The following is a 27,781-nucleotide window of genomic DNA, read 5'->3' as shown; positions in this document are numbered from 1 at the left end:
TTGTTGCAAGATGGTTTACAGCAGTATGGCAAAGCATCTTCGGTTGGTTCATCGTATCGCATTACAAGAATGCACCCTGTTTGATGAGTTGCGCATCCTTAGAGCCCACACTGCCGACTCAGAGTTATCTTCATTAGCCGCTAATGCGAGGACAATGCGTTTTTTATTTATTTGAAAATAAAACATCTGGGTAATTTTACACTACTACGGGAATCCAAAAGTGTATTTCTGTTGTTAAATCATTCTACTTATTTATTTAATACTGGAAGGAAAATCTGACAAGGTAGGACAGTTAGACAGAACACCAGCACATGATTTTACACGTGAGATCCCCTTCTGACTTGCTTCGAAAGGAAGGCTCACACAGGATACTTATCTTAGTGTTCAGCTGTAATTTTGCTTGGCTTTATTGCTTTTACGCTGCTTTGGAATGGAAACTAAGAATCGTTAGGAATTGGAATTGATAAGCAGAATCGGTAGAATTTGTAAACGGATCGATAAATTTGAAACAATGCCCAACCCTTAACGCAACACACATAAACCACATACTCTTTTAACTTAACATTGAAATATCTCACTGATACTTTATAAACGATTTTAATGTAAACTATTAAACAATAATAATGTTCCACTTGAAAGCTTTGCAGCACAGATATATTTTTTTGATTTGCCAATATTCATTTAAATCAACTGTTCCAAAACAGCCTATATTGTACAATGAATTATATAATAAAATCATTCTGCAAAAATCTGAATCTGTTGATGATATTTTCAGTGGAAGCTCTTGAACAGCATTTAGATGAGTGATTATTAAAAACACAAACGTACCAGAATGAAACATTAGAGAAACATTCTCATGAGAATTAAACTGTCATCTAACAACAAACTTGAACGAATGAACAATAAAAATAATAATTTACATCATTCTACTTTTCTATGTGAAAAATCTAAAGGATTGATTACCTGCTAAACAACCTGGAACAGAAACAACTTTCTATCTTAACTTTTCAAGAATACTTTTGAAGATTTGAATGAAGAATGACTGACAGCATGTATAATGTTGAGATGATGATGTGAGTTGTACTCACCAGAAAGTAAAATCCCACAAATGAGTTTTTCCATCTCTCTGCCAAACAAAAGGAATATGAGAACAGAGAATAGAAGAGAAGATACTTGAGTTAAGAAAGGATTGAGAGCAAAACTAACATCTTCATTTAGAGTGTCCTACTCTCTTCTTAATTTGTCTGGCAATACATCAGTACATCCCTCTGGACATTTGCCTTTCTCTCTCCACCCTCATGATTACATCACTCAACGTGTTTTAGACGACTTTAACATCTAAAACATATTTACAAATCAAATCTGGTGTCACAAATCATCTATTACACGAGGACATTTCTTTCTGGAAACCAGCAGATAAACAAAGAAATTAACTTTGTGTTGTGATTGATTTTTATCTTGAAGTCAATGAAAGAGTGACAAAATGTTTTCTCTTCCTGAAAATCACTCTCATTGTGTTCTGTGTTATGAGTTCAGAATAAACTCACTTTCGTGCAGACAAATTAAACCCAGAGATCTTGAATGATATTTTAACACAAGTAGAAAAATAATTCATGGCCAACTATTAAATTAACTTGATTCTACACAGAAGAATAATTTTAAGTTCATGAGCTCTAATTTTTAAGTGTATTTGTTCAAACGCTTAATGTTGTGCTTGATTCATCTTTTCAGTATACTAGCTTTTGTAAATCTATTATTATTTTAAACCAGTATTACAAACATAAGTTTGGTGTCAGGTGTTTGGTGTTGGTGTCAGGTGTTTTTTTTCCAGTAGGAAAACCTGTTGTTCACTTGAATGTTTTGGATATGCAAATTTTGCTGACCCAAATTCTCTACGAGTGAATTTAAATGATCTTAGATCACTCTTTTTAGTTCACTCTTTGTCTTGTTTGGTTTTCAATGTGTGAAAAGGACGACAGATCTGCCTTGAATAGCTCTTTATCTCTTCTCATCTGTGATTAAAAGAAGATCATGTCATAGTGTAAAACAATGTTAAAATATATTCCACTATAGATGCTGAATAATCATGATGTCACTCAAGACGAGTAATGCAATCTAAATACTTTGAATACTGCTCATCTAAAATCATGCTATTTAAATGGTTTGTGGTGAATGTTTTACCATTTGAGATGTGTTGAGTTGAAGTCTGGCTCTTGAAGACATTTGCATAACAGGTGCATGTTGTCAACATGTACAATGTTAAATCGAAGATAAAGTCATTCATCATTGTTTTCATGTCCTAGTTTTACACACAAGTCTTAAGTCACAGACTTAAGCTGTTTGGCCTGTTTAAACTAAAAACAACTTTCAAAGATACATTTTAAATACATCTTTGTCGCTTTTGTTGTTTTATACTATGGTCTGACTGAATACTTGATTCTTAAGGGGCTCTAAGGTGTATATTAAACTTTTTAATAAACAGGTAGTTCCAGTCAGTTTTAATCACCATGATTCTAAATCAATGCGCTCCATGTAATATAAACATATCACCACACATGCACACCTACTCGCACAACAGGATAGTCCTACTCATGATAGATATTAATCCAGCAAAGAAATGAATCAACACAATGTTTTTTTTATCTGCTGGTTTCCTGGAAGTGTCCTTAAGCAATGCAAATAATCCCCCATGTGTGGGTATGAGGGCGCATGTTATGTCAGAACCACCAATATCATGTCTCTCGACACAAAACAGGAGGCTGTCATGATCCTGCCACTAGATCAAGAAAGAGATTAGAAGGAGGTGTACAAACACTTATGCCACTTGAAAACTTAGAACTTTAGAAAACAATTTAAAAGTATAAGGATTATGGTACTCAACTTTAGAAATCTACTTGTCTTTTTGGACAGGGTTGTAGTGGAACACATCATTATGTGTTCTTCCGTTTTGAATTACAGATGAACTGACAAAAGTGATGATGAACTACACAAAACAGCCATGATAACATGAAAGGCCTAAGAAACTAAACAAGACACCATTTCATATCTTTGACCTCAAGATTCAGTTTTTCAAAATGATTTGACTGTTCTGAGATCCAAATCCAGACATTGTTAAAAAACATCAATCTTGCACCGTCATTTATATTACACTGCAACATAATATTTGACTTACGTTGAATTGTATAAAAGAAGACTCTTTTTGTGATATAAGATTCACACACAGAAAAGTCCCTGTTGTAAAAATGTACACCCTAGTGTCAAGAGACCACATAAGTGCTGCACATATATTTATTGTATTGCTTTAAATCAGCTGTGTTTCTAAATACTTCATGAACAGAAGGTGTCATCACTGAACATCAATCATCACTTGTAAAGTGAACTCAATTGATTCATTATCTTACATGGTTCCGATATCTTGTGTTGTTTATTCGTGGTCTTGGGGCGGAGCCATCACAATGGGGTAAGGTTCTTTGTGGAGAGAGAGGTTGGACCTAAGAGATCCTCTCCCTCTCTCCGTGTCTGGTCGGTGTTTCCCGCCCTTTTGTCTTGTTAGCTTTCCCATTAGTGTTTCATTACCTTAACCTGCTCCTTGTTAATTATCCTTTGTCTGTCTCCCTTTAAAACAAGCTCATGTCTATTGTCCTGTGCTTGTGGATTGTTTCCGGTATCTTGTCTCGTGTAGTCATCCGTGCAATTCTTAAAGCTGTAGTTCCTGTTACCATTTGCTCCTGTTTTTCGTTGCTCCTGTATTGTCTATGTAAGTGTATCCAAGTGTTGTTCATAGTGTTTTGTTTTTCTAGTCTAGTTAGTCTATGTCCTTGTTTTTATTTATCAGTTATCTCTTATTAGTAAATTAACATTTCACACCAGAAAGACTCTGCTTCAGTGTAAATGTGTACAACCGTAGGTACAGACTCATATATATACACCAGAGTGTACATGTTTACACCAGTGTAGATGCACACAAATAAGATGTAACAAGACATGTTAAAGTTCAATATTTGCATTCTTGTGTGTGTGGTGTGGGGGGGGGGGGGGGTTGTTTGCACATTCTGCTCTTTTCCTTATTCATTTGCCTGAAGCTCTTCTCGATTATTTAAAAATGTTCTGCATTGAAGTGTGATTTGCATGAAATGTAAATGTGGTACTGCTCTTCCTTGTCTAGCTGGCCAGTACACTCAAAAAAATATATATAATAATTATTAAAACGTCCATTCCTTGTATAGCATACATAGTTCATTTTAGGTTAAAATAATTACAATTAATATAATTTATATTTAAAAAAATGTCTCTTCGTTTCATTGAAGAAATGTTAAATTGTCCAGGTTGTACATATAAAGAGAGAAAGGGAACTTGGATTAAAGGTACAGTTTGTAGAAATTTACGCTAGAGGGCGCACGATCAAAACAACAAGAATTGTGTAGCTTGATGACGCTGTGTAGAAGCATGGAATGATGGGATATGTTGCCTTCAACTCTACCGCTGATGGTACCACTGAAACATCACTCAGATGGAATGAGAAATCATGAGTAATAATGTTTTATAAATATTGCGTTGATGAAATCATTTTATTTCATTATAATGAATTAGACCCGAGTAATGTAAGGTATAAAACTAAATTTTTAGTCATAGATGTTAAAACCGGCTGTGAACAAGGCAGATTTCATCACAGGTTTTGCCAAACATTCTGGTCTTTCGGTTTCAGCACTTACCGAAACCTGGATCAAACCAGAGGACACTGCCACACCGGCTGCCCTCTCCAATAATTACACTTTCTCCCACAGCCCACGCATCCAGTCATACTTATTCCTAATTACTGGAAATTCAAACAGCTGGCACACTCTTGCAACAACACCGCCTTTGAATCTCACGCTGTTACTGTTATCCACCCTGTTAAAATGCATGTTGCAGTTATCTATTGTCCCCAAGGGCACCTTGGACTTTTCTTGGAGGAGTTGTATGCGCTTCTGTCATCTTTTTCCGAGGACGGTACTCCTCTTGTGGTACTTGGAGACTTCAACATCCACCTGGAAAAACCACAGGCTGCTGACTTCAACAACCTGACTGCGTCGTTTGACCTCAAGCGAGTCCCAACTTCAGCGAATCATAAATCAGTTAATCAACTCGATCTTATCTACACACGCCATTGTTTCACCCATCACTCCCAGGTCACCCCGAGACACAAGTCAGATCATTTCCCCGTCAATCTTGATCACGGCTTAATTCCTCCAGACACTACACATGCTTCCCCACTGGTCACATTCCGATGCAACCTACGATCACTTTCTCCCTCCCGCTTATCCTCTGCAGTCTCTGCTACTCTTCCACCCCCTAAACAGTTCTCTCTCCTTGATGCTATCACCGCCACCCAAACCCTTTGCTCCTCACTAACCTCCTGCTTAGAAATCTTATACCCTCTTAGATCTAGGCCATCTCGTGCATCTCCTTCTGGTTATCTGATGTTCTCCGTGAACATCGCGTCTCTCTCAGGTCTGCTGAGAGAAAGTGGCGCAAATCAAAAGAACCTACCGACCTCTCTCTCTATCAGTCTATTATCTCTTCGTTCTCTGCGGATGTCTCCTCTGCGAAAACCCAGTACTACCATGCTAAAGTCAACAACTCTCCTGACCCTCGTGCTCTTTTTAAAACCTTTTCTGCTCTCCTTTGCCCGCCTTCCCCCTCACCTCCATCGGACTTAACATCTGACGATTTTGCGTCGTTCTTTGTAAAGAAAACGACCACCATCAGTAATCAATTCTCTGCGCCACCACCTCATGACCACGCCCAATCCCCAGACACATGCTTGCTTCCCTCGTTCTCTCTCAAATCTGAAGAGAATGTTTCCAAGGTCATTTCTTCTAACCACCCGACTACCTGCCCCCTAGATCCCATCCCCTCTCATCTCCTCCAGGCCATTTCCCCATCGGTTGTTCCCTCTGACCCACATTATCAACTCATCTCTCACCACTGGTAGATTTCTTGCAGTCTTCAAAGAGGCCCGTATTACCCCACTACTAAAAAAACATTCTCTTAATCCTGCACTGTTAGAAAACTACGGACTGGTATCCCTCCTCCCCTTCGTTACGAAAACTCTAGAACGTGTTGTATGTAACCAGCTCTCATCCTTTCTCGCCCAGAACAACCTCCTAGACAGCAAACAGACTGGTTTCAAGAGCGGTCATTCCACTGAAACTGCGCTGCTCTCTGTTATTGAAGCCCTGAGACTGGAAAGAGCTTCCTCTAACTCATCTGTTCGTATTCTAATTGGACCCATCTGACGCCTTTGACACCGTTAACCATCACACCCTCCTGTCCACCCTCAAGACTAAGGGGGTCTCCGGAATGGGGCTACAATGGTTCAGGTCTTACCTCTCGGGTAGGTCCTTTAGAGTATCTTGGAGAGGTGAGGCGTCTGAGTCCCAACATCTCGACACAGGTGTGCCTCAGGGTTCATTGCTTGGTCCGTTGCTATTCTCTGTATACATGACATCCCTACACTCTGTCATCTGGAAACATGGCTTTTCCTATCACTGCTATGCGGATGATACTCAACTCTACCTTTCTTTTTGCCCAGACGATCCGACAGTTTCTGCACGCATCTCAGCCTGCCTAGCCGACATCTCGCTTTGGATGAATGACCATCAACTAAGCTGAACCTTTAAAAAAAGAACTGCTTGTAATCCCGGCCAATACAAAGACTCATCACAACCTCTCCATTCAAATGGGCTCATCAACCATCACGTCTTCCAGAAAGGCAAGAAACCTGGTTGTGGTGATCGATGATCAGCTCAACTTCACAGATCAGGTTGCCAGTACCGCCCGTTCCTGTAGATTCATCCTCTACAATATTAGGAAAATTAGTCCCTTCCTATCAGAGAATGCTACGCAAGTCCTAATACAGGCTCTGGTCCTTTCCAGACTGGACTACTGCAATGCGCTACTGGGTGGACTTCCAGCTTGCACAACCAAACCTCTACAGGTGATCCAGAATGCTGCGGCAAGAGTTATCTTTAATGAACCGAAGAGAGCACATGTCACTCCTCTGTTCATTAAGCTACATTGGCTCCCTATAGTTGCCCGCATCAAATTCAAGACTCTGCTCCTGGCCTACAAGACCACCACTGGTTCGGCACTACCTTATCTTCACTCGCTACTGCAGACATATGTACCCGCCAGATGCCTACGCTCTGCAAACGAACGGCGCCTTGTGGTGCCATCCCAAAAAGGTAAAAAATCTCTCCTATGTGGAATGATCTACCTGCTGCTACAAGATCTGCAGATTCTCTAGCCATCTTTAAGAAATGTCTGAAAACAAAGCTCTTCCGTCAACATCTGACTGATCTGTTCTGACTCTATTTTCTTCTCTACTCTTTAAAAGAAAAAAAAATATATATATATATATATATATATATATAATGAATGGTTCTGTATACTGTGTAAGGTTATATGAGACCAGTCTTCTTTTTTTGATTCCACTTATGCTTTTGTTGTACTTATGCTGTCCCAATTGCTTCCATTGCCTACCCCACATGTAAGTCGCTTTGGATAAAAGCGTCTGCTAAAAGACTAAATGTTAAAGTAATTGTCCAAGTCCATGTTGTGATAATACTGCGCAGTCTTAAGTGTTCAATTCAATTATAGTAAAAGATATTTTGAACATGCGCAATTGAAGCGATGGAATTAAAAATGTTCAAGCATATAACTTAGCCCCGAATAGTGCAAGTCGTGTAATGTGGGAACGCTCTATGAGACAATACATAAATTGACCCTGACTAGACCAAACTATTATAATGGAGCAGAAACATAGACAAGGTGTAGTAGCATAACAAACAGGCACAGGACAACGAACACAAGGGTATTAAATAGGAAGAATAACAAAAGGGTAAATTAACACTAGGCAGGTGTCGGGAATGAAACACTGATGGAAAGCTATACGAGGAAACGAGAGGGGCGGGGCCAAAGACGAGACCAGAGAGAACGCATGTTATGTCAGAACCAACAATAACATGTCTCTCTCAACACAAAACAAGAGGGTCTGTCATGATCCTTCTATTAGACCAAGAAAGACATGACATGATGAGGCAGAATCATAACATAAAATTTTTTAAGTTTGCATCCAACAAACATGATTAAATTAAGCTATATCAGAGCAATAATTATATGTGGAAATTTACCACATAATTAAATTACATTCAACTGAGGTCTGTTTGTTTAATTGGGAAAAGGTCAATTGTTCATGTTTAACAGTATCAAAAGCAGCCTAAAATACTAAACACATGTATTTGAAATACTGCCCATCCCTGTCTATCTCTATTCCATAATGATGGCAATAGTAAATATGAGGGACATTGAGTCAAAATGATTGATTGTGACCTTTGACCTTTTGTAGGGGTTGACTATTTGCCCGGACCACCTACGATGTGAGGGACCTCCCACATCGGGTTGACCTTTTGCCGTGGACATGTCGTGTTTGTTGTTTCTATGATGAATGATGCTCCGGGGATAAATGCAATTCTTACTCATGAATGAACATACAGGTTTTAAAGGAAATGATGAAAAATAAACACGGTTTAAAAATAATAATAAATAAACTAGATAGTAAAGTTTGATAACAAACCTGATATTGGCTTGACAAAGTCTGGCCTGAAGAGTAAAAATGGTTTGAAAAGTTTTTGGTTAGATATTTGAAACATGATGAAAACAAACATTGTAGGCCGGTTGCATTAACTGATTTAACTAGTCTTACAAGTTAAAACTGGTCCTCACTTCTTCAAGTCAGTCAAAAAAAAGGTAGATTAAATTAAAATCTAAAAAGTAAGACGCATTAGTTCTAATTAATTGCTAGTCAGTTGGACCAGTTGTTAAGACATAGTCTTTACTTAGCAGCTATGCTTATGCAACTGGCCCTAGCTGAACCCAGTCTGTAACAACCAGGCAAAAGTTGAAAGAAAAACGGTCTTAGTATATTTTAACATCAATTAACATGTTTTAGTATGTATTACCATGTCACTAACATGACTGTAAAACACACTGTCACGCACACGTCAACAACATGTTAATGAAAGTTCACAGAGATGTTGTAGCTGCAGACGGACAGACGGCGGTCGTCATCATGAGGATTATTTTACTTTTTCTGCTCTTATCAGGTCAGTTTCACAAATATCAATATTGTAACATGACTGTCATCAGGACAGCTGTGTTTACGGTCATCATATGGTGACATGATTGTTCATTATGTCGTCTCTATAGTGATGCTGTATTTGATGAGGTAAAGCACAAAAACAAACGGACGTCTGAACACTGTCTGTGTTGAACATGAACAGCAAGTGATGAAGATGGATCCGTGTTATTTTAATCCTTATAGTAACTTTTGTTGATTTTTTCAGTGACACAGTGTGATGATGTTCAGATCCAGCACATCCTGAACATGAAGGGCTTGAGAGGCAACGTCACGCTGTCATGGAGAAATCAATCTGATGAGAATGTCTTCCAGAAGCACCAGCAGAACAAAGACACCAAACACACCTGCCATTGAACAACAGCAGCAGCTGCTTCTTTGTTTTCATGTCTTGACATCTTTTCTTTGGGTTTATAAATCATCAATATTTCATTCAGTTGGATTACACTAAACTTCATGTCTCTTTATGTCACAGCTCAGGTGTCGTTCTCTGACACACACGCAGATTTAAGTTTCACTTTCATTTCACTGCATCTGTTCTCACGTGCTGAACTGGTCTGACTTCATACATTCATTATAAGTGTCTTTCATAGGTTTGCTAATAACCATAAATCAATCAGACTTTAGATTTGAATCTTGGAGTGTGTGACAGATTTAACTCACATCACATGTGTTTATGACGATATCAGATAGATTAGTGTTCCTCATGTCATTCTGACCTCTGCTGGTGATTTGTGAGTACAGGTCTGAATGATCTTCACAAATATATCTTGTCTACTTAAGCTCTGATTAAATTCAACGTGAGATACTATTAAGTATAAGCTTATTTTTGGTAAAACGTCCTATTTATAGTAGACAGTGTCAGTTCAGAACATTTGGAGGCCCTATAGGTAAAATGATCCCCTCCACCTTTTAGTATAAATAAAGTGTTTTTTACACTGTAAAAATATAACAATTTTATGATATTAATAAAAAGTCTGTTTCAATTTGAAATTGTTTCGAAATAAAACTTTTTGGCAGCCGGTATTTATTTTATTGTTATTTTTACCGTCAGACAGCCATCACTTTTTCACTCTTTTGGATGAGTGTATATTTAAAATGGGTAAAAAGCAACATCATAAATATATGACTCACAATCAGTCGGCTGAAAGAGTTTATTCTCATTATACATTCAGAGACTGTACCAATGGGCTATTACTTTATTTTCTGCCTGTCTGTCACGCCCTGGTGCTGTGTCCTCTGTTTGCCACCTGAGGGCGCCATTACACTCTGTGTTCTGTCTGTATTTTGTTAGGACTCCAGTTCCCATCATGCTTTGTCTTGTTATCATGTATTAGTTTCACCTGTGTCTCATTACCTGTTTGTCCCTTCATCTGTGTATATATAGCCCTTGTGTTCAGAGGTATAATGTACAAAACCAGAAAAGGGTTTATGATGGGATATGGTGGTTATTCTGGCTGAATTTAGCATCAAATTGGTTACATGAAAGCCGCTCAAACTTTACCCGGACATGTTACTATGATGATTCATTCTCTGCAGACCAAGTGTTATATTGCTATGCTAATGATGCTATCATAGGTTTCCTAAATATGTGTTTTATTGAAGTAATCGAGATTACAAAACACAGCTGATGAAGTTGCAAAGGTGTTTTTTATGAAATATGTGACAAGGATAATATAGAATATATAACTCCAACTCCCTTTCACCTGTTCCCTCTTCATGATGACTTGCACTTTTTGGAGGATGTACTGCATGAGGAAGCACTAATCCTTCCGGGACAGGTCATACCCATTGGCCTTTGGAGATGACTATCTCATTGAGAGATACAGTTTCTCAGGTGATGGACTAAGATATTTATGTAGGCTGCTGGGTCCAAAAATGTAGCACCAGACAGCACGAAGCCATAATCTCACTGTACCACAGATGTTCTGTGTTAAATTAAGATGGTTTGCAAATGGGAGCTTCCTTTAGTCTGTAGGAGAGGCAGAGAACCTCAATAAAGGAACAATTTGCCTCACAATAAGATGCGTTTGTCTGGCGCTGAAGTCATTCTGCAACATATTTATCACCTTCCCTGGCCACAGCAGACCCCTCAACATCAAGGAGGAGTTTTACAAGATTGCAGGTAACCTCAATTTAATGTGCAACCATTAGTTTCTTATTTGCTCAGTCACAGATCAATACTCACTTTGTTTCGTTACAGCTTTCCCTATCATCATTGGTGCAGTGGATTGCACACACATAAGGATCAAACGCCCATCAGGAGAACATGATGGAGATTACGTTATACAGCATCAATGTTCAGTTAAGAGTGATTTGTGGTTATTATGACCTACATAAATTAATTCTGTGCATTTAATGACCTTAATGAATAGGTTACAATTTAACATTTCAGATGAACTGTGATGTTGACTGCCTTGTCAGCAATTTAGAGGCAAAGTGGCCTGGCTCAGTGCATGACTCCAGAGTCTTTCAGGCTTGTCCAATTTACGAGAGACTTTCACAAGGTAAGCCACACATTTTATGTGTACTGTACGCACCTTGGACATCATGAGTGTTTAACTCTGCCGTGTTGTTTGAGTTGCTTGGATCCTGGAAAAAGAGAGCAAAAGCAACAAAGATTAAAACACTGTATTGCAGTTACTGTGTGCACTGAAATACTCACTTCTCTTTGAAGTTTATGGATTTCCAGGTCCAGTTTCTGGAGTGTCTGGCAATAAATCTCAAGATCCAGCTCCATTTCTTGTAGCTTTCTCTTTTTGAGTGTGATTTTATCGTCTGCAATCTCTATCTGTCTATCCAGGTGCTTTATATACAATGTTCTGACAGTTTGTGAAGTCTGTTAAGAAATGTCAATTAGCACAGCAGGATTTGTGCAAAATGTAGATTTACTTTGGCAAATACTCACATTGTTACAGGCTTCTTAGGAGATGTTTAATATCTGGGTCCTGTTTCACATATTTTCTATTAGCACCACATCACTGACTTCATATCCTTTGACTTCTTGCGCATTAAGTTGGTCCGCTATTGTCTGCCAGGCTTTCTTGAATTATGGCATTGGTATTGCATTTTTTCTTATGGTTAATTTCACCTCTTCATATAACTCTATCAGGAGCTGTCGAGGAGCGGCCGTGAAGTATGAAGCTTGACATTTATCCATGTCCTAACAAAATACAGACAGAACATAGTGTAATGGCGCCCTCAGGTGGTGAACAGAGGTCCCAGCACCAGGGCGTGACACTGTCTATGCTGGTGTACAGGGGTATAGGGATACTGTAGGTGTGTTTCACTTCCACTTCAAGAGAAAGTAAGAATGAGAAACTATTTACGCAAAAGTAGGAGTTGACAAAATCTTATTATCAGGTACAGTGGGTTATTTAAACAGTCCAGTCGCATTTTATAAAAATAAACTGAAATGAAACACTGCTTCTTCACTCTATGAATTAAATAAAAATCATGTTGAAGTAGTATTTTGAACAACCGCAAAGGTGTTTCACCCTGTAACATCACATTTGCTTGTTGAATAATAATAATGTTTAGTTGACAAAAAAATATAATAATGCATTTCTATATCTTTTTATATATAATAAGGGTGTGCATTACTGTCCAAACTGATTTCTTAAAAATAAGTATAATTTATTTTTATTTTTACATGTTTATATTGTGATATGATACACCAAGTATAATACGAAACATTAATGTTCATAAGGCACAGTGATCACCTGTTATATGAACTTCAGATAGACAGTATTCAGATCTCCATTTACTTTCTGTTTCTGTCTCATAAAATACAGAAGCAGTTTAGAGATTTTACTCATCAATCATCAATATATATAAGTGTGTGTGTGTGTGCGTGTGTGTGTGTGTGTGTGTGTGTGTGCGTGTGCGTGTGCGGCTTCAAAAACACTTTTCAAACCTGAATAAAATGTAAAATTTATTTATTAATTCTATATGTCTATGATATCTATTGTAACTATATACATAATATATACATAATGATGAATCTCCCTGGATGTTCTTCATCAGAAAGCATTCTTGGATTTCTTGAGCAGAGGTCCGGAGTCATTGTCTTCACTGCCATCATCACGCAAACCCCGTCGCCTCTTACCGGAGGATGAGTTGGTGCGGGAATCGTGGGGTTCAGAAACGACTGAGCTGGACCGATGGCTGAGACTTTGGCTTGTGGAGGAACACGCCGTATAAGAGTTCAGGGGTTTTCGAGTGTGTGAGAAACCAGACCCCTCGGCTCTGTTCTTAAAACAGTTCACTTCCTGTGTGAGCAAGAACCAAAAAAACGGTTTGAAAAGAAGACAGAGTTTGATGCTTGACAAAAGCCTGATGTACAGTTTCACAATCTTACCTGCCGTAAGAACATGTTTACATTCAAATCATCAGGAGACACATGACACTTTGTGCAGCTGGGACAAACATGTTCATCTGAATCCAGCAGACACGTTCGAATACCTGCGACCAAACAATCACATATGTTCTCAAAGGTCAAACAAAACTGAGTTATATTTGCTTGTGTAGAGACTCACACTCATCGCAGAAGCTGTTGCTGCAACAGGGCGTCATCACAGCGTCAGTCATGAGATCTTTGCAGATCTGACACAGCAGAGCATCGGGCACCGGATCTTCATCTGGGGTGGATGTGGAGGACTCACTCCTGGTTAAGAAGGGCGGATCTTCTTTCTTTTGAGTTGCATAAGCCTCACTAAACAGAACAAGCGCACAATTATCAACCGAATGCAAATGTGTGTCAGTGGTGAGGTCTCTACAGTTGTAAACTTACGCGTTGATAATGGGAATGACATGCTTTCCACTGCTGCTCAGCATCACTCCCTTCATGTTGTGGTCATCCACCTCCATTAAGAAGCTGACAGGAATTCCTGCGCTTCTCCGTATGCGCTTGCTCCCAATAAATGCTGGATCCTGTGACGGCACAAGCAAGGTTGCATTTACATTCACTGCAAAACGTGCACACAAATCCTGTCCACAGTTTAGATATGTGTTACCCGTGTCTTTGGGCAGTTTTTGATGTGATGCCCAGGTACGCCACATTTATAGCACACATAGTTTGGTGGAAGGCCTCCAACCAGCTTGAGTGCTTCACTGGTAAGTGATGAGAGTCATGATGGAGAGCACTTGAAAATTCAGGTCACAATGTAAACGTTATTATACTCACTTGGTAGAATAGTAACAGCGGCTGGACTGGAACATGACAGCTTTAATTTTGTCCTCCTCTGATGCCTTTGCCTCAGCCAGATTCTCAGTCTGTTCATTTACAAATAAATGATTTATACGCCTTTTTCTACACAAACATACAGTTTACATAGTTTTCATATCGTTTAGTGGATTTCAGTACCTTGAAAAGCTGCTCAAGTGACATTAAAGAACCATTCACTTGCTGTTGAAAGAAGACCAAAGAGATTTATTACCATTCAGAACCCCATCACACCCAGAGATACAAACTAAAGACACTTAACACAATGTAAACAGAAACCCACCAAATGACATTTTACAGCAATACTTTAGTAGAGAGTTTTAAACGCACGTATATTAGCTAAACCACAAACATATTTATATTGAAATAAGTTAATGACAGAAAATATAAAACAAGATGACATGAATTACTTAAACAATGAATTTTGACTTATTGAATTTTACAGTAAAAATAAACTCAGGCCTATTGTTCAAGGCTTCTTCATGGTCAACTCTGACCAGCTTAAAGAGATCATACAGCACAATATAAACAATCAAGTCAACACTTTTGTTTACATACTGCTTTTGAAGATCCACTTGATGGTTTAGACCAGTTACTGCAAATCAAAACAACTAAGACTTAATGACTGATTGATATTCATTAAAAGATTCATATTCATAACATCATCAAGTGACTTACTTTGCAGGTCTGTTATATGTGGATTTCACCCCAGTTCCAGGGATTCTTCTGACGGTCACCATAGTGTTACTGGGGATGATGTCTGCATCATCAGTGTATTCTGTGGGAAACACACACTTATTTACAGTCTGTCCACACCAACTAAAATAATACCAGGATACTGTATACCGACCACAGTACATATCAATATATAATATATTTATACTATTTACAACCTTAGTTTATAATAAACATACAATATAATACAATACAATACATACTAGTGAGTGTACCAAACGGAGGTGACCTGCAGCGTTTTTCTTAATGTTCATTTAATCATATATCAAAATAGTGATAAAAGGATAAAGCCTGTGACATCTACCCTCCGTGACTATTTTTCCATAATCACATTTAATACTTTATACCCGTTAAAGAGTGTAAATAAGTCAAAGTTTACATGTAAAATAGCTGAACTTACCTTCATCAGTTTGCTCGGTGGAGATGCGCAGGTCACATCGCTTCAGTTTCTCTCGTCTCATGATTTGTCGTTTCAAATCTCCGAGAGTGATGTGAAGTCCCTCAAAGATCACAGTGTCGTGTGTAAGTTTACTGACAAACTTATAATGAACACACGGCATGTTGCGTTCTGATGCCCCTGCACACAAACAGATGCAATGAATGTAATAAATTGGCAGAAATGCAATAGAAATGAACAGATAATGGTCAGCAAGTAATTAATCACAACAATAATAGATATTAATAACACAAATATGAATATAAGAAGTTAAAATCAGACGACAACGAGGATGTAGAAAGGTGCTCTCGTGAACAGCGATCAAATAGCAACACTAAACAAAACTTTGCTTGTTACTATGGAAACCGATCAAGCGCATCAATTAAAAGCGATCTTGATGACGTCAATGTTTAAGATGCACATCAAGCACAACTAAACAAAAAAATAAAGTTTTATTGAAGTGTGTTAACATTAGTGTTTGGTGTCTATGATTACAGAGTCTAATTACTGTAATAAAATGTAACAGAGGGGATTACTTTTCATTTATTAGTCATTTGTAATGTACTTGCATTTGTTAAATTGACTTAATATTTTTATTCAATATTTCCTTTTATTCGGTTATTTTACTGAAATAAATAAGGGTTACTAATGGTCACAGTTTGTTACATGTAATGTTTAATTTATTAAAAAAAGATTTATATTGTCATTGTGGACTAGGTTAATGAGTTTTTTGTATAAAGCAGAGTGTACTTTATGTAGCCCGATGTAAATAGTAATTATTACATTTTGAGGAAACATACCCAACATTGGTAATGAATATAATTAATTTGCACTGTATCTAAAGATCAATTAAAAATGTTTTTTAATCTTTTTTATTTTACCTCAGTTATCAACAGCGGGCACGCGCAGTGTTCAATTAAACTGCGCTCTATAAGCGGCTGCTAAATGAGCGCGCGCGCCAAAATGCTCGTACAGGGGAAAATCACCCGCTTCGAATGTTATCAGTGGATTGAATGGGCGTTGTCAGTGGTTATCAGCTGATTCATATGGGCCAGATGGGGCTGCTGCGGCTACTGGTAGACTCAGAAGGCTGTTATCATCCATCCTAATGGTTAACCACCATTTCAAATACAAGAGAAGACTCCAGATCCAGTCCCAGAGGAATCCAGCTCAGCTGATCGAACGTCTACAAGATAACGTGGTGACGTTACGCTTTTTCCCGCTTGATATTTTCACTCCCGCATCATATTTCACTTACTTTCAGGTAAGACCATTTAAATGATAAACTGGGGATTTAAACTAACTTATTTGCCAATAAGTAAATAAATGCAGAAAATGTCTTTTAATTGGCGTGACATGAGTGTTGACATGACATAACGATTTAGATTTCATAGTAGACTGCGTTATAGTTACATGCTTTATGTTAGCATTAACGTTTGCTGTCTGAAGTTTAGTTTAACGCAATATTACTCTGTAACTGTTTCATGCTGTAAGACAGTTTATTGCATTTTATAACGTTAAGTTATCTACTCGTTAACGCTTCACTGAAGCTAACGTTATATTATACTCGTATTGCGTGAAGTATTCAAACCCAAGACGTACTTTTATAGCAAATAAAGTTATATGTGTTTAAATGTGTATATCTGTCTGTCTATCTAATAGTGTCACCAAATACATATACCTCATCTGCATCCCATGTTCACTGATGTGTTTATGTCTTTTAGGCTGTGATGAGAAGTATGGGTTGCTGCTTGCCTTAACTAATAATTGCCAAAAATTCTGATTTTAGATATGGGAAAAGCAGTTAAGGGCGTACGCTTCAGGAGCGTTAAGATTAAGGTGCTGAGGAGGTCTATCACTGGCCCTGCAAAGGTTTCTTACCTATATCAAGGTCTCCCCGAGCCCAACTGCAAACTGACCCCCCCTTCAGACCCTCACAAGTCTATTACACCTCAACAGGCTGAACCTGATGATGTGGTACCGAGCTGCAGCTCATGTTCTGAGACTGCGTACAGTAAGGCAAAGAAGAGAGAGCTTCATGCCTGGGATGCAGTTAAGGATGACATGCTTAAGGTGTCATTTGAAGGTTCAGCACCAATCACTACCCAGTGTGTTGTCTGCCAAGAACATGGAGATTATAGGTGTGTCAAATGCAGCACCACTGCAGTGTTTGTGAGGCTTGTCTGAAAAGGACTCACAGAAATTCACTGCACCTTCCTGATAAGTGGAACGTAAGAATAATAGCATGCAGTCATACACACAGACAATAAACTCACAGTTATTCATTAATTTCTTCAAATTGTTTTTGAACTATGTAGCTGTTCGTGTCTCAAGTTTATTGTTTTAAAAACTTTGTTAGAGCTATAATTCTTTCTTACAGAATGCTTACTATGAGCCATCCACCCTGAGGTTATTCCTATATTTACCTGAAGGCCATGGCACCCATGCATTCTACACAAAGGACATGAAGGTCATTGTCAGCACAGGTTTGTCATTTTACAAATTCATTTAATTTTCTTAAAAGGTAAAGGAATCAAATCCGTTTAAATGTGAAGTAAGGATTTCATCAAAATTTGTCAAAATATCTAATAATTATAGTAACAATATTTATAAAATGGTCAGTTCTGGTCCTTGATTCTTATTGGCTGAGCCAAATTCTAAAACGTTATAAAGTACCCCGATTTATACAAGCTGACTGAATTACATAGCCTTAATAACACTTCGTTTACTTTATTTTATTAAAAGCAGGGGGTAACAGTGTGTTTTATAACAGCAAAGGGGGTTTTAATGACTTCGTTTAGCATCGTGCCACAACGCCCTTAGCTGTTATAAAACTCACTTTAATGCACTGCTTCACAGGCTTATTGCGTTATTAAGTTATTAGTGACACACTCAAGGGATTTAGTCTATACTGATAAGGTCTCTATAGTAGTACTTGCTTATGTTTTTTTTTATTTTGCAGGACGGCTCTGCACCGTCACAGTCAATATGTGTGCGTGTGAACCAGAAACGTGCACTCTGCTAAGGTATGGGCTCTGGCCAGCAACAGCCGACAAGCATCAGACAGCCTTCTCCATCCCTCTGCTAGAGCTTTTTGTTTGTCTGTCACTGGAGTGTCAGGTTTCTGTTGAGGGTTTTTGCAACACCCTGCGCTGGAAAAATAACCTTACACTTGCAGAGGTAAGCCAGTTTCCAGAGGTCAGTTTGAAGTCCTGTCTATAATGTGAACATTTCTGTTACTTTCATAGAATATTGATGAGTCCATATAGACAAACCATCTTGGATTTACAGTTGCTTGCAAACATATTCTTGCTATTTTGCTATAAAATAACAACTTCTCAGTGAACCACAGTCTACAGATGTGAGTGTGGGATACAGTAATGTTTTCACTGACTCCTGCTTATACCGTAGGTTAACGCACTTTACAGAGCCCTGGTGGGAGAATCCATATCTCATTTTAGGCATCACCACTTCCGAAAAATAAGTTTGGTAGATGTTTGCCCACAATTAGGTGATGGGACCACATGTCCAGCATGTCCAAAGGTTGGTTCTAGTTCCAGCGTGGTACTTGTTTGATTAACCATAAATGCATTCTCCATTACCTTATGGCATTGAATTGATAAAAATTGAAAAATTTCTTAATTTTTTGTATAAAGAATTATAATAGAATAGTAATAGTATAAGTGTATCAACCTGTTGCATATACAAAACCAGGATTACTGTAAGTGTTTGTCTTCCAGGCGGATGGAGATGTGATAGTGACATTGGATGCCAACTTTGGCCTTGTGAGAAAGCAAAGCTCAGGGACAAGTGCGGTTGAGCCATTACATGGAACCCGCATGTTTGTTAGTGAAAAGGATGTAGAGGAATACCTGCTATCACATCTTGACAGCTCAAAGCCTCACGAGGTAAGACATAGTTGTAGAATACGCCGTGAAATATTAGATTTAAAAAAGACCATTATTCCTCCAATAAATCTCGGTCCTTTAATCTTTAGGACTGCAGTAACTTCAAGGCTGGCAACGTGCTGAGGTCACCGCAACAAGCTAAGAAACTTGATGTTACAGGAGTGTTTGGAGCCTCCTGTCGTCATGAAATGCCCCTAATGTTTGTCAACATGAGCCAAGGAGAACGGCAAGTCTATGCCACAGTAGTGATAATTCTCCTGTTTTATTCTACTTATTCAAAAACATTTTTGAATAGCTTGACCCTAGCATTAGCCATATTTTAATTTTATATGTCACCAAATATGAACCTCACAGAATGTAAATGGGGGATTCCAAAATATTACAAAATTTGAACTTTACCACCATTCTATAATCTTCACTTATCTAAGAAAAAGGGTTTGGTTAATTGTGAGTGCCCCTATTGAGTACGTAGGTATTGAATTTGATGCTTGAGATTATGTATATATAATAACATACAATAAATTTACATTGAGCTGATATATCAGCACTGTTAATTATTTCCCTGTTAAATAACAGGAAATTACTGGCAGCAGGGTTACCATTATTTTCCTGCTATTTGAACAGTTACAGTGCATTCCCCGTAATGTTTTTCTACAGGAATTTACTGTGAATCACAGAAAAAACAGGAAACAACTGGCAGCAGTGTTACCATTATTTTCCTGTTAAATCACCATTTATTTTGTTTCCATTAAATATTGTTAATTAGGGTTAGCATAGTAACGTGTACTGATTGTTATAGACATATTCTAGCTAGAGTTAATACAAAAGGCATAATCCTTCAGGTAACACTTAAGTGAAAGAAAACTAATAGTTCCGTGTTGAAATTAACTTTTTTTTATTGTAATACAAACACTGAAAGATAAATACTTACAAATGTAGGCACACATGGATCAGACCAATCACAAAAATATACTGTATATCATGTTCATTGCTGACATCTGTGGTCACTGGACGGAAAATAACAACTGCGTCTGTCTTAAACTAGCAAAGACACTTGCGTTTGGCTTTGCGCTGCGTTGGTGCAAGATAGGGCCCAAAACCTCAACATTTAATGTTCCTTGAACTGCTAAAATTCATTTAAAAAGACTCAAAGGATATACACTGTGACTCCTGGTCACATAAAAATGTTACACATAGGCTCAGATTAATCACAAACAAATTTCGTTTTCTCATGTTCATGGTTTAAAAAGTAACAATACATTTTTAAACCCAAATACATTTTTCATTATAACAAAATACTGAACTTCATATGCAGTGTTACCTAAACCACTAAAATTCAACATGTATGAATACATTCAAACCAATAGATGACACTTAATGGAACTCTTCATCAATAAAGAGCAATGAACAATAAAAACACTGTCACTGCTTAGACCACAAACCATTTACTCAAAGCACACAATGAGGATCCTTTGCAAAGTCTTGGGTCTGTATATGACAGAGAAAGAGAGAGAGAGAGAGAGAGAGAGAGGGAGAGATATGATTTCCATAATTTCAAATTTCAATCCAAAATTACATCACATGGCTTGACCTAACAAAAGCTAATTTTAGAAACAGAGCTTAAAACGGACAGAATAACATAAAATAATAGAAAGTGTGATGAGCACAATTCATTGAAAGAACAAAAAAAAGAATGGCAAAAGAGCACAGAAGAGAAGTTCAGCATTCTCACTTTGAAAGGCAGATGAGAATGAATTTCCCCAGCCCCCTTAGTCATTGCTGTTTGAACATATGTGTAATGTATACATCCTACTCACCATTTTCAAATGAAATCCCACTGAAAGTCCATTTACTTGCGCAAGAGGCTGGTGACGTGTGAATTGACAGTTCTTCTTTTTTTCCCCTTTGCAGCCTTTGTCCCTTTTTCTGGGTTTATACCCACAAAGCGTCTGAAAAATTATACACTGGTTAAAAATCTAGTAATTCACACAGACTAGCAGCACAACAAATGTACATGAACTACCCTCAACATGCACTAATATTTTAAGTTGCACTAAAACTTTCTAAATCAAAGTTAATTGCTAAATCCCGTCACCAGACCTGTGGAAACCATGCTTGAGCCCCAGCCCTGTCACAAAGGTGGACTGGCTGTTGTCCACAAAATTGACAAGAAACCATAATGCAAGCCAATTAGATTTATTAATAGATAAGCAGTAAATTGCTAGATTAAAGCAAGTAAGAAACCATTCAAATTTTCACCTGTTTCTGAGACATACACCCTGGGATATTATCTTGAACAGCAGTGTGATAATGGATGGTAACGTTACCCTGCATCTGCATCTGTAATGAAAAAAAATATATATAAAAAAATGTAAACATTTATCTACAACTCAATGATAATCTGGATTTACCTCATTGATAGGCTAAAACCTGCACATAAAAGTCACACCAGCATGTCTGGTAGCCCAAACAGCTATAATTATAACAGCTCATCTTACTTCATGTGGTGTAAGTCCGTGGCGTTTAACGTTAGTATACATCAACATCACTGATAGATGTTAAAACTGTGCATGACTTTGAAGAAACTCTGTAATCTCACCAGATTATTGATATTTTGGTCGATGAAATCACCGCGATCTTCCGACATGGATCTCCGTGTTCGATGCAGGTTCAAATGCCGCCTTCAACGTTACGCTCCTTCCCAGATAGCAAATTGACTCCGGAACGGATCCGCCCCGGAACTACCACAGGCTCCGGAACGGATGTGGAAAACGGATCCGGAATGGAGTCCACTTGCACAGCGCATCGGATCCAGAACAGATAAGGATGGCTGATCCGGACCAGACCCGTTCAGGACCCGTTTATAAAGCTGCTGATCCGCCACGGATCCGTTCAGGACCCGTTTATAAAGCAGCTGATCCGCCACGGATCTAGTCATTCTCTCTAGATACCTTCAGATCCCTCATTTAAAAGTTTTCTGGCCAAAACTAGCTAAAGAAATATTTCAAATCTTATCGACCAACATTGGATAGAATGGATTGCTCTTTCATTTTTAATATGCCTTCCATTTTTAATATTAATAACACATGAGGAAATCATTCAAAACGCATAGTAAACTCACCCGTTTAAGCCAGTAACAATTCAACTTTAAAAATAGGTCATTACAGACTGTATTTATGTATACAATTGTATTACAGAAAATGAAATGCAACCATAAATTGTACAAATATTTTTATTTATTTAAGGAAAATAACACTTTTTTTAATGTAGCTCAAGAATCATTTAATTAAATATTTTTTTTGTGTAAACTGGGTTTTTAAAAGATTGATCAATATAAACTTAAAAAAATACTTTTTAAAGTAGTAAACTTGTCTTTATCTTAACTGGTAAACGAACACTGAACACACAAGTTAAAGTTAAACAGTAAAACACAACTTTTGGGTCCTGACACTGGGTCTGCTGCTAGGTTGAACCACCGTATCACATGTATTGTGGTGTCATCATCAGTGGCGGCACGGGAGACATGGCTCTTTCTCACAGCACCTGTAATACACCAGCAGAATTATTATTAGACCAGTTCATGAAATCACAAAGGCGCTACCATTTTTTTTTAAAGAAAACACCACCGTTTAACATATGTCTTACCTCAAGCTAGACAAGTTGATATGTATCTGTCCCATCTCAGTGAGTGCACTTAATCGCTATGAAGTGTTTGGTGGCTTCTTAAATCATCCCTGTTTGGATCCTAATGAATGAATTGAACGAATGGTTCTAAGCTAAACGCTAACATAGTGGCACCCTGCAGCGATTAAGTGCACCCACTGAGACGGGACAGATATGTATCAACTCTTTTAGGTTGAGGTAAGAGCATAATGGCATATGTAAAAACGGTGGTGTTTTCCTGTAAGGATACACACAACCAATGTTTTTAAAACAAAAGTGTGATATCTGACACTTCTCTTTGTCTATGACGAGTCATTCAGGTACTGGGCTACTCAACAGCGGTTGACTGTCAAAAATAGTCTGAATGTAAACCCTAGGTGTATTTGATTGATTCAGGATTAGACAAAAACAAACTTCGCAAGAATGATACATGATGTATCGTTAGATACATTTTTAACCCAAAAATGTTTTGTGCTTATATTTTTAAACCAGGCAAATTTCATTACATTTACTTACACAGGAGGAACTTCCTAGACTCCATCTGATTTTAAGATTTTTTACCATTCATGCCCTTCCAGTTGATCCTCCTCCCAACATCATCATGGAACATGTGTGAAAGGATGTTCCATGTGACACGTTTTGTGTCATGGCCCCCAATAGTTGCCAGGGAGGAAATCTGAAATGTAAAAAAAAATCCTGTCATTTCTTATAATTAACACTGGTAAAATAATTTACAAAATAAATGTTGTGTTATAAAAAATATTTAGTCTTAAGACTTCGATGACCAAGTAACCTGTTTAACCCTTGTGCTACATATTTAATATTTTGTGTGTATAACAGCAAGATATTGACAGTTTTGGGAAAACTAAAACTAATAATATATCTGTTAAGATTTGCCCCAAGTGCTTAATGGGACCATCTGATAGTGGAATCTTAAACCCGGGACATACCAAGCCGACTATCGACTGTGAGTTTTATTGGGCCGATTCAATATGTAGAATGTATGGAAGAATGTGTGCCGAGGGTAGGCCCAGAGGATTATTGGAAGTGTAGGGCTGAAGTTGAGTGACCTGGTGACCGTTACACCAGTTTGCTTTGGGGCACCATTGACTTCCATAGTAGGTAAAAAATACTATGGAAGTCAATGGTGCCCCAGAACTTTTCACACTCTTCAAAATATATTATTTTGTGTTAAACAGAACAAAGAATTTCATACAGGTTTGTAACAACTTGAGGGTTTTTAGAGTCAGAACAGATCAGTCAGATGTTGACGGAAGAGATGTGTTTTCAGACGTTTCTTAAAGATGGCTACAGAATCTGCAGATCTTGTAGCAGCGGATAGATCATTCCACATAGGTGGAACAGATCCAGGGAAGATGCACAAGAGAGATTTTGTACCTTTTTGGGATGGCACCACAAGGCACCGTTCGTTTGCAGAGCATAGGGATCTGGCAGGTACATACTGTATGTCTGCAGTAGCGAGTGAAGATAAGGTGGTGCCGAACCAGTGGTGGTCTTGTAGGCCAGGAGCAGAGTCTTGAATTTGATGCGAGCAACTATAGGGAGCCAATATACAGAGGAGTGACATGTGCTCTCTTCGGTTCATTAAAGATAATTCTTGCCGCAGCATTCTGGATCATCTGTAGAGGTTTGGTTGTGCAAGCTGGAAGTCCACCCAGTAGCGCATTGCAGTAGTCCAGTCTGGACAGGACCAGAGCCTGTACTAGGACTTGCCTAGCATGCTCTGATAGGAAGGGTCTAATTTTCCTGATATTGTAGAGGATGAATTTACAGGACCGGGCAGTGCTGGCAGCTTGATCCGTGAAGTTGTTCTGATAATCGATCACCACTCCCAGGTTTCTTGCATTTCTGGAAGATGAGATGGTTGATGAGCCCAGATGAATGGAGAGGTTGTGATGAGTCTTTGTATCGGCTGGGATTACAAGCAGTTCTGTTTTTGAAAGGTTCAGCTGCAGGTGATGGTCATTCATCCAGAGCGAGATGTCGGCTAGGCAGGCTGAGATGCGTGCAGAAACCGTCGGATCGTCTGGGCAAAAAGAAAGGTAGAGTTGTGTATCATCCGCATAGCAGTGATAGGAAAAGCCATGTTTCCGGATGACAGAGCGTAGGGATGTCATGTATACAGAGAACAAGCTTCTATATAGCTTGTTACTTAAACAAGCAGCAATTGGCTCTTTTATGGGACTTGTTCTGCCATATTGTCACAGTTTCTCCCATTCATAGAAATAGTAGTAAATCATCTTTCTAGATCTATAGCCTTTGGTTGTCTGCTTATTAAACAACCAGCTTAAGAATGTGCATGTAAACACGCCCAGTATTCATTTAAATTTAGTCATTTAGCAGACGCTTTTTACCAAAGCGACTTACAAAGAGTTAGGGAGCAATAAGCGTTATGTCATATTCGACAAAATAGCTGGCTAAATAATGTTTAAAACAGTATAAAATCTTACTTTACCAGTTTGGTTGTAAAAGATAAATTGAGAAGATGAAGATGATGAACTCCAAAACAGACCAGTTGCACTAGAACGAGCTGTAAACTGCAACAGAACACACACACACACACACACAGTATATTATAGTTGATTTATTCTATTAATATGACATGAAATAATTAGAATACCAGAACTAAAGTTTACTAATGCAAGTGGGTTTTTAAAATTATTTTTTTATATAACTATAAAGTAGGTTTTAAACTTTTAATCTTAAATTATTGATATGAATCGTATGATATTAAATATTATTACATGGGCCATTATCACTATATAAAGTGCCATTTGGTGTCCTTATCAGAAACACTGAGCCATCATGTAATGCAAAATAGTGACATTTTGAGGTTTTACTATAAATGTACTAATATTTACACACTTACAACTCCTATAAGAAGATTCTTAATATGTGTTTTATCATTTTATAACCATGTGATTTTGGCATGTCCCTCACACTGCTTAGCTACCTTCAGTGAGTTTAAAAAGCGGATACATTGCACAAAATTAAAATCTTTTTTGATAGTTCCTATTGTCCTCAGCAATGTATTTAATAAAACAAATCATTTGGATAATCTATATTCTATTTTCATAGTAATATTCAGCATTTGCATGCGTCCCTGTATTTGCGGTCTACCCTGTCCTTTTGGGGTACACGCCCCTTTAAGAAATAGTGTGATGTACTCAGTGACATCCCCCCATTCTGACTTTCCTCAGTGGAGGTCAAAACATCTTCTGCACATACAGTTAGTATCTGCAATCAGCACTCATATTTACTTTTTATAGTTTTCAACATAATGTGTTTGTAGTTAAATGTTGTCAGGCTTCACATGTCTTGGTGACATTTTAATTTACAAAAACTTTTCAGTAATTGAAAATATGTTTCTTAAACAGTATACAGTCATCTTTAACAGTGAACCCCTTTGCTAGCTGCACACTGTGTGTTCATTAAATGCTAACTTTAGCCACAAATGCACAGCCGGTCACCAAGCCTTCCTTGATATGGTGGAAAAGTGCATTAACGTAATGGGTTTGAGCTTTGACCAACATACATTTCTAACAGCCAAAGGTCTACTTAATACAACAGACATGAACTTAAATGGAAAATTTAAGATTAATATTTTGAAAATTGTGAAGTCTCAAAGGCACTCTATAGTGATAATGACCCACATGTTAAAAACTGTAGTGTGTACCGTTATTGACAAAATAGCCTCGATTTTGATCCACATCCGGATATAAAAACAAGGCCACACAGTATCTTAATATAATGAATTCATTATCTGAAACAACATTACATAGGGAGCTGCACAATATATGTCAAAATATGAACAAAAGACTCAAACTATACCAGAAGTTCAGTGGATAAAAAACATGTAACGTTAAACGTTAAAGTTTGGCCTATCAATTAATCTCGCCTGCTTGTATGGAAATGGGTGAAAATATGGTCTCAGGATGGGATTAAAAAATCGATTAAATCACCCCCTCCCAGAAAGATAAAGACATTCCGTTTAAAAAGCTTTTAATCAAAAAGTTAAATGAATGACAATGCGCTGAAACTTGTCTTGCCAAAATCACTTCAGAATTAAAAACATCAAACAGAGAAATCAACGGTAATGTTACTGGCTGACGTAACCGTACAAATAAAGCAAATTTAATTATTCTTACCGTGTTCCGTCTTCACCGACCAGCCGGCTCCACCGTTTCCAGTGTGTGAGGAGATGATAGTGACTGCGACCGTTTGAAAAGCGCGCGTTCGGTCAGAGAGTTCGCTCAGCGTCCGTGACAGTGTGTTGTGCGGAGGCGGGGCCTGTTCTGTGCGTATGACTGAATTGATTCTGAGAGAACAGCGGACCAGGTGACTTGAAGGCGGATCCGCCCCGGAGTCTTTTGCTATGTGGGTTCCCAGAATGCAAAAACTACTGTATGAACGTGTTATTTCAGATGCGTGTCATACGGATATTTACACCGTGTTCAGAAAGAACATACACACATAGACACACACACACATTGGGAGCGCAGTTCCTCAACTAAATATATAGGCCGTCTCGCGTAAAATCCGGAGTGTGGGGTATTAATAAAGGAATTAAAGGCTATTACAATCACGATAACAAACACATTTGCGCATGCACAGAA

At 38.0% G+C, this 27,781-nt stretch overlaps 2 protein-coding genes and 1 long non-coding RNA gene across 4 annotated transcripts; 1 reads left to right on the top strand and 2 right to left on the bottom strand.

Moving 5' to 3' along the window:
• Nucleotides 1-13,099: 13,099 nt before the first annotated feature.
• LOC130421302 (E3 ubiquitin-protein ligase RBBP6-like) lies at nt 13,100-15,951 on the bottom strand. The gene is made up of 10 exons (XM_056749113.1): nt 15,538-15,951; nt 15,081-15,180; nt 14,961-14,997; nt 14,544-14,585; nt 14,364-14,452; nt 14,194-14,290; nt 13,971-14,110; nt 13,717-13,892; nt 13,539-13,642; nt 13,100-13,449 (listed from the first exon to the last, which is right to left on the bottom strand). Exons 1-10 carry the CDS (start codon nt 15,695-15,697, stop codon nt 13,201-13,203), a joined length of 1,194 nt encoding a protein of 397 aa, XP_056605091.1. The 5' UTR covers nt 15,698-15,951; the 3' UTR covers nt 13,100-13,200.
• Nucleotides 15,952-17,953: 2,002 nt separating this feature from the next.
• On the top strand, nt 17,954-19,853 carry LOC130421322 (uncharacterized). 2 transcript variants are annotated; one of them, XM_056749145.1, is made up of 5 exons: nt 17,954-18,043; nt 18,536-18,753; nt 18,985-19,116; nt 19,314-19,481; nt 19,571-19,853. In XM_056749145.1, the coding sequence occupies exons 2-5, from the start codon at nt 18,562-18,564 to the stop codon at nt 19,802-19,804; spliced, it is 726 nt and encodes a 241-aa protein (XP_056605123.1). In that variant the 5' UTR covers nt 17,954-18,043; nt 18,536-18,561; the 3' UTR covers nt 19,805-19,853. The 2 variants fall into 2 exon arrangements, with proteins under 2 accessions (XP_056605123.1, XP_056605122.1); XM_056749144.1 differs by having other exon boundaries at nt 17,965-18,059.
• Nucleotides 19,854-22,771: 2,918 nt separating this feature from the next.
• LOC130421362 (uncharacterized) lies at nt 22,772-27,432 on the bottom strand. The gene is made up of 4 exons (XR_008906784.1): nt 27,314-27,432; nt 25,621-25,702; nt 23,661-25,191; nt 22,772-23,024 (listed from the first exon to the last, which is right to left on the bottom strand). It is a non-coding gene; the product is annotated as an uncharacterized LOC130421362 (long non-coding RNA).
• Between the last annotated feature and the right edge of the window lie 349 nt (nt 27,433-27,781).

This window comes from Triplophysa dalaica, chromosome 5 (assembly GCF_015846415.1).
Source record: "Triplophysa dalaica isolate WHDGS20190420 chromosome 5, ASM1584641v1, whole genome shotgun sequence".
Classification (NCBI taxonomy): Eukaryota; Metazoa; Chordata; class Actinopteri; order Cypriniformes; family Nemacheilidae; genus Triplophysa; species Triplophysa dalaica.
Note: the sequence above shows the minus strand (reverse complement) of the source record. Positions and strands in the feature narration are given on the sequence as shown.

Excerpts from the sequence above, each read along its gene's own strand:
- LOC130421302 (XM_056749113.1), bottom strand. The coding sequence starts at position 15,697 with ATGCCGTGTGTTCATTATAAGTTTGTCAGTAAACTTACACACGACACT. Across the intron at positions 14,291-14,363 it reads CGCTGTTACTATTCTACCAA|TGAAGCACTCAAGCTGGTTG; the intron begins GTGAGTATAATA and ends ATCACTTACCAG. Across the intron at positions 13,893-13,970 it reads GTCATTCCCATTATCAACGC|TGAGGCTTATGCAACTCAAA; the intron begins GTAAGTTTACAA and ends TGTTCTGTTTAG.
- LOC130421322 (XM_056749144.1), top strand. The coding sequence starts at position 18,038 with ATGAAGGTCATTGTCAGCACAG. Across the intron at positions 18,060-18,535 it reads GAAGGTCATTGTCAGCACAG|GACGGCTCTGCACCGTCACA; the intron begins GTTTGTCATTTT and ends TTTATTTTGCAG. Across the intron at positions 19,482-19,570 it reads ACAGCTCAAAGCCTCACGAG|GACTGCAGTAACTTCAAGGC; the intron begins GTAAGACATAGT and ends TTTAATCTTTAG.